General features: G+C 47.3%; 1 protein-coding gene across 2 annotated transcripts; it reads left to right on the forward strand.

The window, feature by feature from the left end:
• Window positions 1-2,567: 2,567 nt before the first annotated feature.
• Window positions 2,568-14,206, forward strand: Rnaseh1 (ribonuclease H1). 2 transcript variants are annotated; one of them, XM_051144288.1, is made up of 8 exons: window positions 2,568-2,768; window positions 4,777-4,892; window positions 5,968-6,129; window positions 9,823-9,922; window positions 11,341-11,395; window positions 11,892-11,976; window positions 12,407-12,531; window positions 13,993-14,206. In XM_051144288.1, exons 1-8 carry the CDS (start codon window positions 2,641-2,643, stop codon window positions 14,077-14,079), a joined length of 858 nt encoding a protein of 285 aa, XP_051000245.1. In that variant the 5' UTR covers window positions 2,568-2,640; the 3' UTR covers window positions 14,080-14,206. The 2 variants fall into 2 exon arrangements, with proteins under 2 accessions (XP_051000245.1, XP_051000253.1); XM_051144296.1 differs by lacking the exons at window positions 9,823-9,922; window positions 11,341-11,395 and having other exon boundaries at window positions 11,896-11,976.
• Window positions 14,207-16,946: the final 2,740 nt, after the last annotated feature.

Here is a 16,946-nt window from a genome sequence, read left to right on the forward strand (position 1 = left end):
GGATTGCTGTGAGTTCGAGGCTAGCCTGGTTCACAAAGCAAGTCCAGGACACCAAGGCTACACAGAGAAACCCTGTCTCAAAAAACCCAACCCCCCCTCCCAAATGTTACATACCACCATGCCTGGATCTAAGTTTTTCTTTACCTGAAACTTGCTCTATACCAGGCTGGCCTTGAACTCAGAGATCTACAGAGTGAGTTACAGGACAGCCAAGGCTATATAAAACGAAACCTTGTCTCGAAAAGATAGATAGATAAATAGATAGATAGTAGTCTCACTATAAAAAGTAATTAAACCAGGCAAAATGGTGCACACCAGTGATATAAGCAATTGGGAGGCCAAGTTAGAAGGACTCAAGTTTAAGACCAGTCTGGGCTTCACAGTGAGGCACTTTTTTGTAGTTGCTGGGGGTGGGGTTCGGAGGGGGCATCTGTCTACATAGCCCTGGGTATTCCAGAACTCATTATGTAGACCAGGCTGATCTAAGTTGAAGTTAGAAATTCAAAGTTGGAACACATTATTTTTTACGTTAAGTTCTTTTGTTGATTTTAGCTATTTTCAAGATCAGCATTTTTTTTTTTTTAAATTAATGTGTGCTGGGGTGGGAACACTGCCACAGCATTCCTGTGGATGTTAGACGATGGCTTTGTGACGTCAAGTCCCTCCATTCACTTTTTTTTTTTTTTTTTTTTTTTTTTGAGACAAGGTCTTCCTATGTAATCCTGGCTGTCTTGGACCTCCATATATAGACCAGAGTTGCCTTAAACTCAGAGATTCTCCTGCCTCTACCTCCTGAGTGCTGTGATTAAAGGCCTGACACACCATGCCCAGCTTTCCAACCACTCTTATGAGTTCTGGAGATCCGATTCATGACTCCAGGCTTGCACAGCAAACACTTTTACCTAGTGAGCCATCTAGCCCAAGGCCAGCAGTTATTAAGATTTTTTTTTTTTTTTTTTTTTTTTGGTCTTAAGACCCCTTATTCTTTTCAAATTATTTTTTTTAAAGCATCTCTTGTCTGCCAGGCTGAGTTTGAACTATTGATCCTCTCACCTCTGCCTCCTTACCCTGGGATAGTGGGCATGTGCCACCACACCTGGGTTCTGCAATACTAGTTGACACATACCCCCTTCTTTAAACTTTAGAATATTTTTGGAACTTTGAAGTTTTATTTGAGTTGATATCTATTAATACTTGCTACATAAAACTAAAATGAAGGACTGAGAGGAAGCTCTGGCAGGGCCTGTGCCTATTATATGTGAGACCCTAACTTCAACTTCCAGTGTCACCATTCACTGTGGAGCCATTGATCTTGAACTTACAGTAATCCTCCTGCCATTAGCCTATACAGTATTGCAATATAGGTTTGAGACACCATGGCTGGTTTTATATGTATCTATATAATTATAGTAGGGCTGGAGAGACGGCTTGTTCATTAGGAGTAGTAGCTGCTCTTGCAGAGGACCTGGGCTTGGTTTCCAACTGCAGGGGATTCAGTGCCCTTTCTTGGCCTCTATGTGCAGCAAGTTTGCATGTGGTGCAGATAAACATGCAAGTGAAACACCCATACACATGAGATAAAATAAAATAAAATAAACTGATTTCTAATGCAAAGAGAAAAGTAGAATTGCTTTACATCCCACAAACCCCACTGACATTTGGCTGAAGGACAGACAACCAGAACCAACCATTACAAAGAATTTTCTTTTTCCTACTTTTCCTTTATATTTAGCACTTTTTGCATATCTATGTAACTTCAAGGAGTGTATTTTAAAAAAAAAAGTATTTGTGTGCACACCTATACTTGCATCGTGACACAGGTGTGAAGGTCAGAGGACAACTTGTAAGAGTCAGTTCTCTCCTGCTGCTTTGGGTGTCCTGAATATGGAGCTTGAGTTGGCAAGCTTGGCGGCAAGTGCCTTTACTTTCGAAGCCATCTTGTAAGTCCCTCAAGTATATTTTTAAATTTTAGTTGTTTGGGGGATTATAAAGAGGATTTCCCACTTTTCTACACTGACTTGCTTCATTTCCTTAATTATATGGCCAGAATGGTGTTGTGTATTCCTGACATTGCCTTATTCATTTTTCTTTTTCTTTTTTGGTTTTTCGAGACAAGGTTTCGCTGTGTATCCTTGAATATCCTGGACTCGCTTTGTAGACCAAGCTGGCCTCGAACTCACAGCGATCCGCCTGTCTCTGCCTCCTAAATGCTGGGGTTAAAGCCACGACCACCCAACTTTATTCATTTTTCTATGGTCATCTCTACGGTCCAGTATCTGCTGAAAGAGAGGGGAGCCATTTTCTGCGAAGGCGGGCATCCTAGAGTAGGCGGTGTAGTTTCACAGGGCCTGTCTGTCTGCCTTCACATCCATTCACTCATCCAGCCAAAACTTCTCCCTCTCTCCCCCTTCCAAGCCAGTTTTGCCATGTTGTGAGTGGATTTTACACTCGCAGCTGGAAAGCACCTCAGCATGCCGACTACCATTCTAGCGACGTCTGGGAAACAGACGACACAATCCTAGGTCCCACCCCGCTCCGGGACAGGCGCCTGACAGACGTCACCTTCCTGCGCCGGAAGTGTGCCGGGCGCTGGCGGGAGTCTCGGCCGCCGCAATGTGGGTTGCAGCGCAGCTGTGAGTGATGCGCTGGCTGCTGCCGTTGTCTCGCACAGTGATACTGGCCGTCGTGCGCGGGAGGCGAGGCGTTTGCGGGCTCGGGATGTTCTATGCGGTGAGAAGGGGCCGCAGGACCGGCGTCTTCCTGAGTTGGTGAGACGGAGCCCTTTATTCTAAACACCGAACAGCTCGTTTAGTCCTTCCGTGTTGCAAAGACTACGAAAGAGAACACACAATCATTGCAGACTAGAATTTACGCAAGGATTTCCCCTGTTTTAATCGTCCCTGTGTGGAGGTGTTTTGTTATTGATACAGGACCCCACATAATCCAGGGTGCTGGACTCACTGGCGTGCCCCACAACGCCCGGCTTCCTCGTGCTCTTAGTTATTTTCTTGGCAACAGGGTTTTGGTTTGGTTTGGTTTGGTTTTTCGAGACCGGGTTTCTCTGTGTAACAGCTCCTGGTGACCTGGACTCGCCTGTAGAATCAGGCTGATCTTGAACTCACAGAGATCTGCCTGCCTCTGCCTCAAGAGTGCTAGGATTAAAGGCGTGTCCTACGCCTGGCTGCAACAGGGTTTCTTTTCTCCAGCTGGTTCTGTGCCAAATAGAACTTCTGCTCTTTTTGCCTTCACTGACCAAATGCAGGCATCGCAGATAAGCACTGTTATGCTCACGTAAGTCCTGTCTGGGGGAAATGACAAAATGTTGAAAGCTAAGCCCTCCCAAAAAGCTGCACTTAGCCATGTATGGAGATTTAGCTCATAATGGACCAAACTTGGAAGCCGAGTTTCCAGTAGGCAGTGGATTGATAAACTGATGGAATATCACGCAGACCTGAAATGGGCTATCAAAGGTGAGGTGGTATGAAGGAGCACTAACTATATTGAGCTAAGAGAAAAGGCTAATTTAAAATGATCACAGTGTGTGATTCCAACTATATGACATCCTGGACCAGATACAGAGATTGCAAAACAAGTCAGTGGTTGTTAGGGGTTAGAACCGAAAGAGGGGTGACTATGAGAGCAGATAGGGCTGGGCGTGGTGGCCCACACCTTTATTAATCCCAGCACTCGGAGGCAGAGGCAGGTGGGTTGCTGTGAGTTCAAGGACAGCCTGGTCTACAAAGCAAGTTCAAGACAGCCAAGGTTACATACACAGAGAAACCCAGTCTGGAAAAACCAAAAAAAAAAAAAAGAAAAGAAAAGAAAAGAAAGAAAAAAGCAACAGGGTCTTATGTATCTTAAGCTGACTTTGAACTGAACTATCTACAAATCAAAGATGACCTGGAACTTTTTCTTTTTCTTTTAAAATTTAATTTAAATTTATGTGCATTGGTGTGAGGGTGTCAGATCTTGGAGTTACAGACAGTTGTGAGCTGCCATGTGGGTGCTGGGAATTTGACCCGGGACCTTTGGAAGAGCAGACAGTGTTCTTAACCACTGAGCCAACTCTCCAGCCCAACCTGGAACTTTTGACCTTTTGTCTCCACTTCCTAAGTGCTGGGATTACAGGTGTGCACTCCCAAACCAAGGTGCTTTTAGACTGAATTTCTGTGAGGCACTGTCTGGCCTGGGACCTGTATACAGATTAGGGTGTCATTGAACTTGTCAGGATTCTCCTGCCTCTGCCTCTAGAGTATGGGATTATAGGCATGCACCCCCCCACCCCCAGCTTCCAGCAGGGGTCTTTTAAGGCATGAGGTTGTTCTGAGTGGTGTGGTAATGTGGACCCATGTCACTGTCGTTACATATTTACTAACCCTGTAGACAGTACAGCCCTGAGTGAGCCTTGATGGAAGCAGGGGACACTTGTGGGGGCAGAAGCTAAAGAGGACTCTGCCTTTTCTGTTCCTATTTGAGGTGAACCTGAAACTGTTGGAAAACATGACCCTGATGCATAGATGAATTATAATAGTAAAAATAAAATTCAGTTTAAGAAAGCAAAAAGGAGCCTGGCACCGTGGCGCATGCCTGTAATCCTAGCACTTGGGAAGCAGAGGCAGGAGGATGGCTATGAGTCCGAGGCCAGTTTGGTTTACAAAGTGAGTTCAGGGCAGCCATGGCTACATAGAGAAACCCTGTCTCTGGGGGTGGCGGTGGGGGGCGGGGAGAGAATGTGGAAGAAAGGAAGAGCCTGGGCTAATGAACACAATCTTTCAGGAGTGAGTGCAAAATACAGGTGGACCGGTTTCCTGCTGCCAGGTTTAAGAAATTTGCCACAGAAGATGAGGCCTGGGCCTTTGTCAGGAACTCTTCAAGCCCAGATGGCTCAAAAGGTATGTCACTTTAACCTGTGAAAAACCCCTTGTATCCTCAACCCTCATCTACCTCTGCAGAGGAGGTGAAGTAATTGTCTTATTTTCCTTCTACGTTGGAGTTAAGAATATTGGTTCAAAGGCTAGATAGATGGCTCAGAGGATCAGAGTTTGATTGTAGCACTCATATTAGTGACTCACAAGCTCCTGTAACACACACACACACACATACGTGCACTCACGAATACATGCATGCATGCTCACGCCTTTAATCCCAGCACTCGGGAGGCAGAGGCAGGGGCAGGCGGATCGCTGTGAGTTCGAGGTCAGCCTGGTCTACAAAGCAAGCCCAGGACAGCCAAGGCTAATACAGAGAGACCCTGTCTCAAAAAACCAAAACCAAAACCAAAAAGAACCCAAAATAATAATAATAGTAATTTTTCAAAGGGATAGTGTGCTTCAGTCAGGTGCATGATGCCTGGGATTGGGAGTTTGAGGCATGAATGACACAGCCAGTTCCAGACCTAGCCTACATTGCAGGACCCTGTAAGAGCAAACCAAGTAAATAGACTAGTGGTCCCTGCAGTAACAGTATTATCAGTTCTGGGACTCAGGTCTCCAGTGGAGTACTCAGAAGTGCTCATAATGTCACTATCATTGTCCACACACTCATACCTCTTAAGTTCTTTGCATTTCACGTGTCATGGAATGTACTGGAATCTGAGGGCCTACTGTAAGGGACATCAGATTAGAACAGACACAGGGCTCAGATCAGCAAGCTGACTCTAATTTAGAATAAGAGACAAAAACAAACAAACAAAAATACCAAGAAACTATCTGAACCTCCCTTGAGAAGTGGGGTCTCAAGAGCTTTTTATTTGTTTAACCATCTGTTACTGTGTTCAGTGGGAGCCTTGCACTCTCTGCAGCTCCTTCAGGCCACCAGGGATGGTTTGTTCTCAGTCATTCCCTCTTGGTAGGCCACATCTGGAGTGCCCCAGTGTACTGATGTTAAAAACTCTGGCCCCGGGGTCTTTGGTTCCTCAATGTTCATGTACTCTCTGGTTGTGGATCATGGTTGGAAATCTCCTTTCAGGGCAGGAAAATGCACATGTGCAGAAGTCACAGGCGAAGACCAGCAAGCGGCCTCGGGAGCCTCTGGGTGTTGGGGAAGAACCTCCAGAGCCAGGGACAAAGCACCCCAGGCAGAACACAGAGCCAGCTACTCCAGTGAGCAGGGACACATTTTCTTATATGGGTATGCCTTTGTGGTTTTTTGTTTGTTTGTTTTTTTGTGGGTGGGGTGAGGGTGGGGTGGCGGGCTCAAGAGAGTGTCTCTGTGTAGCTCTGGCTGTCCTAGAACTCATTCTGTAGACCAGGCTGGCTTCACAGATCCTTCTGCCTCTGCCTCTCAAGTGCTGGATTCCAGGATGTGCACCACCACTGCCCTGCACCTTTCTTGGATTCAAAATTTTTAATACAGTTATGAAAAATTACAATGGTCAGAAGGAAATCTTTTCCTTTCTAAACGAGAGGAGTTTAAGCTGGTTGTTTTGGTGGTGATGTGGTGTTTTGTTTTGTTTTTTTCGAGACAGGGTTTCTCTGTGTAGCTTTGGTTGTCCTGGACTTGCTTTGTAGACCAGGCTGGTCTCGAACTCACAGAGATTCGCCTATCTCTGCCTCCCAAGTGCTGGGATTACAGGTGTGCGCCACCATGCTCAGTGGTGGTGTTTTGTTTTGAGACAGGCTCACTGTGTAGTCTGGTCTGCCATGCATGGCATTTAAACTACGCTGATCTCTTTTGTTTTTGTTTTTTGAGACAGGGTTTCTCTGTGGAACAGCTCTGGTTATCTTGGACCCTCTTGGTAGACCAGGATGGCCTTGAACTCTCAGTGATCCACCTGCCTCTGCCTCCCAAGAGCTGGGATTAAGGGCGCGTGCCACTACCACCTGGCTCAACAAAGCTGATCTTTAGCCCCAATTTTTTCTATAAATATTTTCTTTTATTTTGGAGGGAGGGCATTAACAAAGAGTTCCTTTGCTTTCCTAGCCCAGTGCTCTTACTGATGTGGGCCTACCCCTCTTTTTACTTTTTATTTTGCCGCAAGGTCTCTGAGTCACCCAGGGTGGCAATGAACTCCTTGCTTTGAAGCTTAGGCTAACTTTGAACTTGCAATCTGTTAGCATATTTTTTAATCTACTTTATTGGGGTTTCTTAGATCTCTTTCTCCCTTCCCCACTGCAGTCCCTTCCAACACCTACCTCAGCCCCAGGTAGGAGAGAAAGGTTAGTGGGGAAAGGGCACATAGGTTCCTTAGCTAGTTCCTGCTAGTTAGGGTCATTGGGTTCCTTGGGGCAAGTCCAATCTTCATTTCAGGACATCTCCTACTTTTTCTCAAACTGTAACAGCAGCAACCAGGAGCAGCAAGGGGGAAATCCCTGTCTCTCTCTTTTCTCTGACATTTATTCCCTCTCCAGAGTCCTCAGAGCTAAACTATCTGCAGCTGGCAAGGAGCCCCTCTCAGGACCCTTACAAGGCGAATAGTTTGCTGCTGTGGACAATTTGAAGCAGCCCATATCCTACACCTGGGATTAAAACAAAAACATATTTACAAAACATAACTGAGGTTTATTGTTTGGTTGGTTTTTGGTTTTTCATGACAGGGTTTCTCTGTGTAAGCCTTGGTGGTCCTGGACTCACTTGTAGACCAGGCTGGCCTTGAACTTACAGAGATGTGCCTGCCTTTGCCTCCTGAGTGTGCCACCACACCCAGCCCATAACTGAGTTTTTTTGTTTTGTTTTGTTTCCATAACTGAGTTTTTAAGACACCAAAACTTTTCACTATAGCCATCTTCCTGCCTTAGCATCAGAGCCACCCGGGTCCTCCACACACAGGCCTGGCAATGAAGCCACTATTTTATAGCTAGTCATGTAGTGAAAAATCATTAAGCTTTTAGGAGTTCTTAAGAAACCTTTACAGAGCCACAGGCTGCTGAGGGGGGAGTGAGGGCCCAGCCAGAGCTGCCTGTTTCAGCTGAGCAAAACAGTATGAAAATTATGAGCCAGCGTATGGCCATTCATCCACCCCTCAGACCTCACTGTATCCTGAGGAAAAGAGATTGAGGGCTTTTCCTGTGTGTAACTCCAAGGGCAACTGTGTACCTTTTAGTAACTATAGTATATACATTTTCTTTTCTTTTTCTTTTTTCTTTTTTGGTGTTTGGTTTTGATTTTTCGAGACAGGGTTTCTCTGTGTAGCCTTGGCTGTCCTGGACTCACTTTTGTAGACCAGGCTGGCCTTGAACTCACAGCAATCCACCTGCCTCTGCCTCCCAAGTACTGGGATTAAAGGTGTGCAGCATACATTTCCTTTTTGTCTTGCATTCATGGGAACAGAAAGAGTCAGTACTTAAAGCTGAATCAGCATTAGTATGTGCTTAGTTTTTTGCCAAGAGGAAGCCATCTGTACTTTACCTCCAGGGAAGGCACTAGAAGACACTGTAGAGCTGTGCAAGTAGATGGGTTTGGCAGTTAGCTAAGATGAGCAAGTACCCATTCACTGCTCATTGTGCTGGGAGTTACATGTCAATGTGACACAGACTACAGTCATCTGGGAGGAGGGAACCTAGGTTGAGAAAATGCCTCCATAAGATCAGGCTGTAGGTACGCCTGCAGGGTATTTTCTTAGGGATTCATAGGGAGGGGCCAGCCCATTGTAGGTGGGGCCATCTCTGGGCTAGTGGGCCTGAGTTCTATAAGAAAGCAGGTTGAGCAAGCCATGAGGAGCAAGCCAGTTAGCAGGCCCCCTCCCCTCCATGGCCTCTGCATCAGCTCTGCCTCCAGGTTCCTGCCCTGTTGACCTCCTGTCCTGATTTCCTTCAGTGGTGGACCAAGATGTGTAAGCCAGATAGAGCCTTTCCTTCCTAAGTTGCTTTTGGTCACGGTGTGGTTTTTTTTTTTTAATAATTTATTTATATCTACTTTACATGCATTGTTGAGTCACCTGCGTATATGTATATCTGAGGGTGTCGGGTCCCCTGGAACTGGAGTTAGACAGTTGTGAGCTGCCATGTGGGTGCCAGTAATTGAACCCAGGTCCTCTGGGAGAGAAGTCATTGCTCTTAACCATTGAGCTACTTCTCCAGTACCGTTGGTCATGGTGTTTTATTGCAGCAGTACCAACCCGACCTGGGCACTTGGTGATGGAACAAACCTTTGTGATGCAAGAGAGGGATGAGCCATTTCCAGCATGCCAGCTGTTGCTTGGCACACAGCTTGTGATAAGTGGCTTTGAGGAAGGTTTAGTTGGAAACCAAGTTCAGCTGACAGAAGAGGCCTGGACCAGCCTCTGTGCTCAAATGCCCCCATCCTTGCTTCGCTGAGGGACAGTGGTCTCTATGTTTCCCCTGAGCCTGCCGTACTCAGGCTACTGTCCTTGGATGGTTCCTTGTGTGCAAATGGTCTCTGACTGCTCCCCTTCCATCCCAGATGCTTTGCTCCTCAGTTCTCCTGTGCTGAGGGTTTGCTGCTGGCCACAGACAGGCTGGGCAGTGGCCTCAGCTCTGCCCTCCCCACTTGAGCAAACCATGTTTGAAAGGAGGAAGCAGAGGTGAGAACTATTGTACAGTTAGTGGCACATGGCCTAAGAGAAAATGAGACCATTTGCCAGCAGTTGGCTTTCTTGGCATGTGCGGCCAGCATCACACCAGCACTGCTGTCTCTGGAAGGACAGCTTGAGTAAAGGTGACCCAAGCACAGGCACCTCATTAGCTTGAGGTATAAGTAGGCCTCAAAGGGGGAAGCTCTGCCTTAGCTCTAACTCACCTTGTGTGTGGAACAAGCAAAAGTGGCCACACCCCATGGGAGAATCCATGTCCAGAACAGGAACCTAACAGAAGTGGGTCAGCGTTCAGCAGTTCAGTGCGGTGGCCTCACTCTTCCCTCTTACAGGAGAATCAGTCGTCGTCTACACGGATGGCTGTTGTTCCAGTAACGGGCGGAAGCGGGCGCGAGCAGGAATCGGCGTTTACTGGGGGCCAGGCCACCCCTTGTAAGTAAACACAGCTGAGTGTAAGCATCACATTTTACCGAGTCTTGGCAGGATTTGCTTATTGATACGTTCTTTGCTGCTTATGTGTTCTTTGCCAAACTGCCAGGTACAGCACTGGCGGAAGTAGAAGTAGAGCCACTGACTGTGATTTATATTGGTGCCAGGCAGCTTGGTTCTTGACAGTGCCAAATACTGAGACTTGGTGGTGTTTCCCTGGGTCTGGCTCTTACAAAGTCATAAGACATTGGTAGAAGAGCCATCCGACAGAGATGCAGGGGCAGGGCACCAGCTCAGAACCCTCCCATCATGAGATTTCTAGACTTGTTTCTGAGTCAGGGCTGATTATGTAGCTTTGGTTGGCTTGGAACTCACTATGAGACCAGATTGGCCTGGCACTCATGGAGATTCCCCTGCCTCTGTCTTCCCCCAAGTGCTTGGGACTAAAGGCATGTATCACCACACCTGGTGACTTTTAGACTCTTTTGAAGATGCTTTACTTAGAGGTAGTCAGAGAGCACAGCCAAAGATGTGGAACTGGACCAGTCATGTACACCCAGTCCGTGTGGTGAAAGATATGGAGTAGCATCTGTCAGCCATCCCATGAGACTTTTTTACGCCTGGTCTGATGTTCATTGGGAATGGTTGTCAGATAGCTCATGTAAATTGTTCATTAGCTAATTTTAAAAGTATTTTTATATTTTATTTTAATTACTTGCATATATTCAACATATTAAGTAATTTAGGTAATGAGGGTGCATTTTTGTTTTGTTTTGTCTCACTATGTAGCCTGGCTGGTTAGTATTTCGTGGAGATTCTTCTGCCTCAGCCTCTCAGATGCTGGGATTAAAAGTGGCACCAAGGTGGGCAGTTGCTCAGCCTTCATCCCACCACTCTGGAGGCAGAGGCAGGTGGATCTCTGAATGTGAGGCCAGCCTGGTCTATAGAATGAGTTCCAGGACAGCTAGGGCTACACAGAGAAACCCTGTCTTGAGGAAAAAGAAGGTGTGTATCACCATGCACAGCCTAGCAAAACGAGCCTGTTACATCGTCAACCTTGGATCTTTTTGTTTTCTTTTTGTTTCTTGAGGCAGGGTCTCTCTATGTAGTTCTGGCTGTCCTGGAGCTCTCTGTGTAGACCAGGCTGGCCGCCATCTCACACAAACTCCTGCCCCTGCCTCCCGAGCACTGGGATTACAGGTGTTGTTTACAGGTATTGATATTTGGGCAGTGTCTTGTGGCAAGTACTCCAGCACAGAGCTGTGTGCTGGCCCTGGTGTGATTTGCCAGGCTGTTGTTTGTATGTGGGTTTTATGTTTCAGTCGAAAGTGAGCACTACTTTGTTATTCCCCATTGAGAAGAATTGCTTTGGGAATTAGCATTGTAATTTTGTTTTTCTTTTTTATGCTGTTTTGAAACAGAAATGTAGGTGTTAGACTCCCTGGACGACAGACAAACCAGAGGGCCGAAATCCATGTAAGTTCCCAGATAAACGTGAGTCTGCCATCCTCCATGTGACCACAAGATCAGCCCTGTTCCCTTCCTTTCCTGTCTTAAATAGAAGGTTTTGAAAGTGCACAAGTGCTGGGTGCTGGTGGCGCATGCCTTTAATCCCAGCGCTTGGGAGGCAGAGGCAGGCAGATCTCTGTGAGTTCTAGGCCAGCCTGGTCTACAAAGTGAGTTCAGCACAGCCAGCGCTACACAGAGAAACCCTGTTTCAAAAAACCAAAAGAAAGAAAGTCCACAGGGAACTTCTAGCCTAATAACAGTCTTCAAAGACAGTAATTCTCTAGGAAAGTTCTGGAATCATTTCACGTAGGTGCATGGGATGTTGTAGGTTTACCCTTCTTCACACAGAGAAGACAACATGGTGGTGAGAAAGAGCAGTGCTTCGGTCTTGCAACATTTGACAGGTCATGCAAAAACGTCAAGCATTGTGCACATAGCCTGACTGTGGACTTGCTTTTTCAAGGCAGCCTGCAAAGCCATCATGCAAGCCAAGGCTCAGAACATCAGCAAGCTGGTCCTGTACACAGACAGCATGTTCACCATCAATGGTAAGCTTTCCCAGGCACCGGGAAGGAAGCAGGCCCTTATTAGTAGGAGGTAGTGTGACAGCACTGGATGACACCGGGCTCCGAAGGGTCAGAGGACTGGGAGTCTAGGTCTACTGTCTTGGAGAGCTGGGCTCTGCCTCCATAACACCTGGGTCAGGATGTGAGTAACTTAGGGTCACAGTGTGCTGGCTTTGGGACTAGGTGTGGCTGCACAGAAGCACATGGGGGAGGCTTCCCTGAGGAAGCCCCATGCTCATCTGACTGGATGCAGCTAGCAGAAAGAGGAAAGGTTGGGGCCATGGAGTGTGCTAAAGGCTTAAGCAAGGGAGGCACCAAAGGATGGTAACAGTCCAGGCTGTGACGCAGACCGAGCAGAGGCAGGCCAGGCCAGGCCCTCTTGATGGACCAGCCTGCGACTGTGCTGCCCTAGGGATAACGAACTGGGTTCGGGGCTGGAAGAGGAATGGCTGGAGAACGAGCACAGGGAAGGACGTCATCAACAAGGAGGACTTCATGGAGCTGGATGAGCTCGCCCAGGGCATGGACATCCAGTGGGTGAGTCACACCTGACACTGCGTGCTCTGCCTTAGCTGAGAGAACGGTGTTTGGAAGGAAGGGGTGTAGTGATGAGGTTAAAGTAGCAGCTTCCATGAAGATATGTATGTATTTGTTAATGTGTGTTAGTTATACACAAGAATGGGTTCTTTAGGACATCTTTGCACATTGTGTTTTGGTCGCGCGCGGTGCCCACTCCCCATCCCCCACCCCCGCTCCCGGCCCCTTTGAGTTTCATTGGTTGCTTACAGGGGCATGGGCACCTTAGCAGTGTCTACACCACTGACTAAGTGTCTGTTCCTCCTTCATCAACCATTAACTGCCTGTAAAAGCCCAGGAGGGCAGACGCTCATGCACCCTCCCCCATCTGTTGACCGGCCAGGTCCTGTGTAGGCCCTGTGCTGCTAATCACACTTCAGTGTGTTCATGAGTGCAGTGCCCGTGTCTTGCCAGGAAGATGGCATCCTGTAACACTCCACTCCTTTCTCTGGCTCTTACGTTGTTTTCTCCTGAGCCTTGGAATTGGTGACAGACATCCCATTTATGGCTGAGCACTTGGCTTATCTCAAACCAGTCTGCAGTAACCACCATCCACTGGAAAAAGAAGCTTTTTGACCAAAGCTGACAATGCTAATCTATGAGCAAAACCATGAACATTTAGCAAAACAACAGTAGCTCACCAACTAGGCCCTGTGACTATCCAGCACGGGCTTTTCATGGGTTTACAGTTCCAGATGTGAGTTGCTCCTGTGCGGTAGGCTGTAACTCCAGTCAGAGGGTGGACGGTTACAACCAAAAGAGACTTGTCGCTATTGCTCCAGTGGGCACACCTTGCCTGATGGGTTGGTGTTTGATAAGACTGTTTCCCCAGCAGCCTACAGAGCACCTTCCAATGCTGTGAAAGCTGGCCTGCAGGGAGGGAGCTTCCAGATCAGTTTCAGATTGATTTCTGTATGTCCTGCAGCCAAGGTGTACATTGCCTTCAGCAGTTGGGGTCTTATCATCTAGTTCTGGTGGCCACCCACAAGCAGAGGAATAGCACGTGTTGTTTTGGTGGCCTTGGTGGACTTCTGAACCAAATAGTCTATATATTTTTGTCATCTTGAGTAGTCATCTTGGTTGGTTGGTTGAAGGCAGGGTCTCACGTGGGCCAGGTGGTCTGAAATGTGCTGTGTAGTAGGGATGATCTTGAGTCTGTGATCTTGCCAGTGTTGGGACTGTAAGCACATGACACCTCACCCAGTTTATGTGCCACTAAGGATTGAGCTCCAGACTTACTCTGTGAGCTGACCGTGGCTCCAGCCCCAGTGTGTGTTACCCTAGTGAGGGAGGGCTTTGTGAACATGAGCTTTGGCATCTGCCTCTTCTCTTCTGATACACGAGCTTCTGGGTGTGAAATATAGCCATGTGATGTATATGTAAACATCTGAAAAAATTAAAGGGGAATTTTTATTTTAACAGATGCACATTCCTGGTCACTCGGGATTTGTAGGCAACGAAGAAGCTGACAGACTGGCAAGGGAAGGCGCAAAGCAGTCTGAAGACTGAGCAAAGCAGTTGCTGCACACTCAGACCCGAGATGGTGGCTGTTTCTTTACCCTGACGTTCATGGAGAACACGATGGTGACCTGTGACAGAGCTTGATGACAAGTGCTTGAAAAATGAGAGGAATTGTTGAGTCCCACTTCTGTGAGAGTTCAGTGTTTGTGCCTTTAAGGTCTGATACTCTTGTTGCAGTCTGGCATAAAATGTTCCAGCTTGATTTTAATGGGATTCAGACACCATTCAATAGGTGTGGTCTGAAGGTTCCAGAATGTTCATTTTCTTTCCAGTTTACACAGGTGCAAGCCTCTTGCCCCTGAAGCATCCCTGTGCCTCTGTGTGTATCAGAGATAATTTGGCCATGTGGGACCTGAGGCTGGACTTGGGCTGCACCCAGGAGACTTTGACTCCTGGATTACCTTGTAGGAACAGCAGAGACCTTTAAAAACCAACATGTAGCCAGGCGTGGCGGCGCCCTCCTTTAATCCCAGCACTGGGAGGCAGAGGCAGGCAGATTGCTGTGAGTTCAAAGCCAGCCTGGTCTACAAAGTGAGTCCAGGACAGCCAAGGCTACACAGAGAAACCCTGTCTCGGAAAAAAAAACAAGAAAAAACCAAGATGCATAAATATATTGCTAATAGATTTCTTTGGCTATTTTTCTTAAAAACACTGTGTAAATTTAAAACATGCTTGAAATTATCCTTATTTATTTTTATAATAAAACACAGGAATGACACAAAACACACCTAGTTTGAGTTACTGCTAAAGGTGAGTGTCCCTTACTATAAAACTAGAAATTGGCTGGGTGTGGTGGTATACACCTTTAATCCCAGCACTCAGGAGGCACAGGCAGGCAGATCACTGTGAGTTCAAGGCCAGCGTCCTCTACAAAGTGCGCTCAGAACAGCCAAGGCTACACAGAGAAATCCTGTTTCGGAAAAAAACTAGAAATTGAGAAATCACTCTAGAGAAAGGAGCTAGTCAATTTGTTCTCATGCAAACATGCACATTGCCCTTTTCAATGGAAAGTTGTGTAGCCTGAGTCTAGAGAGGATAGGAATGACAGGGACACTAAGACAGTGCTGTCACCTGAGCTGACTCTGAGTTCCTTGGGTTGTGAGAAGCTGGGCCATCTGCTGGAGGCCAGGACAGATGGGGTCATCCCCCGAGAGCCAGTGACAGTGCAGTTAATGTGCTCTCCAGCCTGCTTAGGAAATTTCACTGTGACAGCTGCACATGTGAAGATGGTATGTTTTGGCTGTCACAGCAGGCCTCTGAAAATCCTCGAAGAGCACATGTGTTGGGGAGAACAGGGTAGTGGGCCTGAATGAGGCTGGGACGGTCCATCTTTGCTGGCGCGGTGTGTGATCTGTGCAGTAAGGCCAGCTCCAAGTCCTGTATGAGGGCTGGGGAGATGGCTCAGTGGGTGGGAGGTCATGCTTCATCAGCTTGAGGACCTGACCTGGGTCAGAACCGCCAGCAGCACACAAGATGAGCGTGACTAAGGCTCCCTCGGAACCCCAGTGCTGTGCAGGACAAAATCAGGAGAACTGGGGGGCTTGCAGGACATCCAGCCTGGCCAAAAGTCTGAGCTCCAGGTTCAGTGGTGAAAGCCACTCAAAGGGAACAGGGCAGAATGATAGAGCAGGACATCCACAATCCACTGTATTCAGCTGCACAAATACATATGTGCATAAACACTGTCCTATATCAGAACCAGGTGTGGTGGCACATACCTGTCATTTCAGGGTTTGGGAGGCAGAGGCAGGAGTGTGGGAGGGAGTGTAAGCTTTGTCACAGGTGAAAGCAATCTTGGCAGGCTTTGCCCTTGGACACACCATGGATACTCCCTAAGATTAACTTTGAGATAGACTGGGTGGAGCCCTCGTGGGCCTGGAATTCAGGAAGCGGACCTGGGGACTCCACCTGGACTATTGTGTTTCTAATCGACTCTCAATGGGAGAGGGAGACTGCCCCTTGCACGGGACAGACAGGCAGACAGGTGGAGGGGACAGAGAGGAGCAGCAGGTTGAGACCAGGCTTGAGTGTACTGCATATGGATCAGGAAAAGGATCAGTGAACAGGTTGGACCAGCGCGCAGACCAGAGACACCTAGGGACCGGTCCCATGGACCGAATACCGGAAGGTTCACTCTTTTTTCCCTTTAACCTTTTTCCCCTCTAGTGTAAGCTAGCTAGGTTGTATAATAAAGTTTAATTGTTAAGAAACAGAGCCAACAAAGGAGGGTCAGCAGTCCCAGGTCAGCTTAGGCTATGTAGCAAGTTTGAGACTAGCCTGGGCAACCTGAAACCATGTCACCAAACAAGACCTCCTAGCATTGTTTTCTGTATGTGTTTACTGGGGAATGTTTAACATGGTGGGCAAGCACTGTAACTACTGAGCTGCGTCTCAGCTTGCACTGTGTGTGTAAGCTGGAGAGTATGCCAACTGTCTTTCTCAGTTACTCTCCATCTCTGAAACATTTTATTAACATATGATACATAACGGGTTTTGTTTCATTTTCATACATGTGCATAACTAATGACCCATAACCCTGTCTTCTCTGCCCCTGCTCCCCAATGGTCCCTTTTCCGAACCAGCCCCTTATCATTGACTGACAACTTTTGAAAGTTGTTCTATAGAGAGCAAAGGCCTCTCAATGCTAGCTTGAGGTGAGGATTGTCTAGAAGCCAGAAGCCAGCTCTCCTGATGCGTTTTACAGGAAGTCTAGTGCAGTCACGCCCAAACACTAGAATAATGCACCGATAAGGATGCCATGTGAGAAGTCCCATGGTACTGTTGTAACTGTATTTGAAAGGTGTGAGATTCATAATAAAATGGATGCGTAATATACAGTTGGTGAGTCTACATAC

Source organism: Acomys russatus, chromosome 1 (assembly GCF_903995435.1).
Source record: "Acomys russatus chromosome 1, mAcoRus1.1, whole genome shotgun sequence".
NCBI lineage: Eukaryota > Metazoa > Chordata > Mammalia > Rodentia > Muridae > Acomys > Acomys russatus.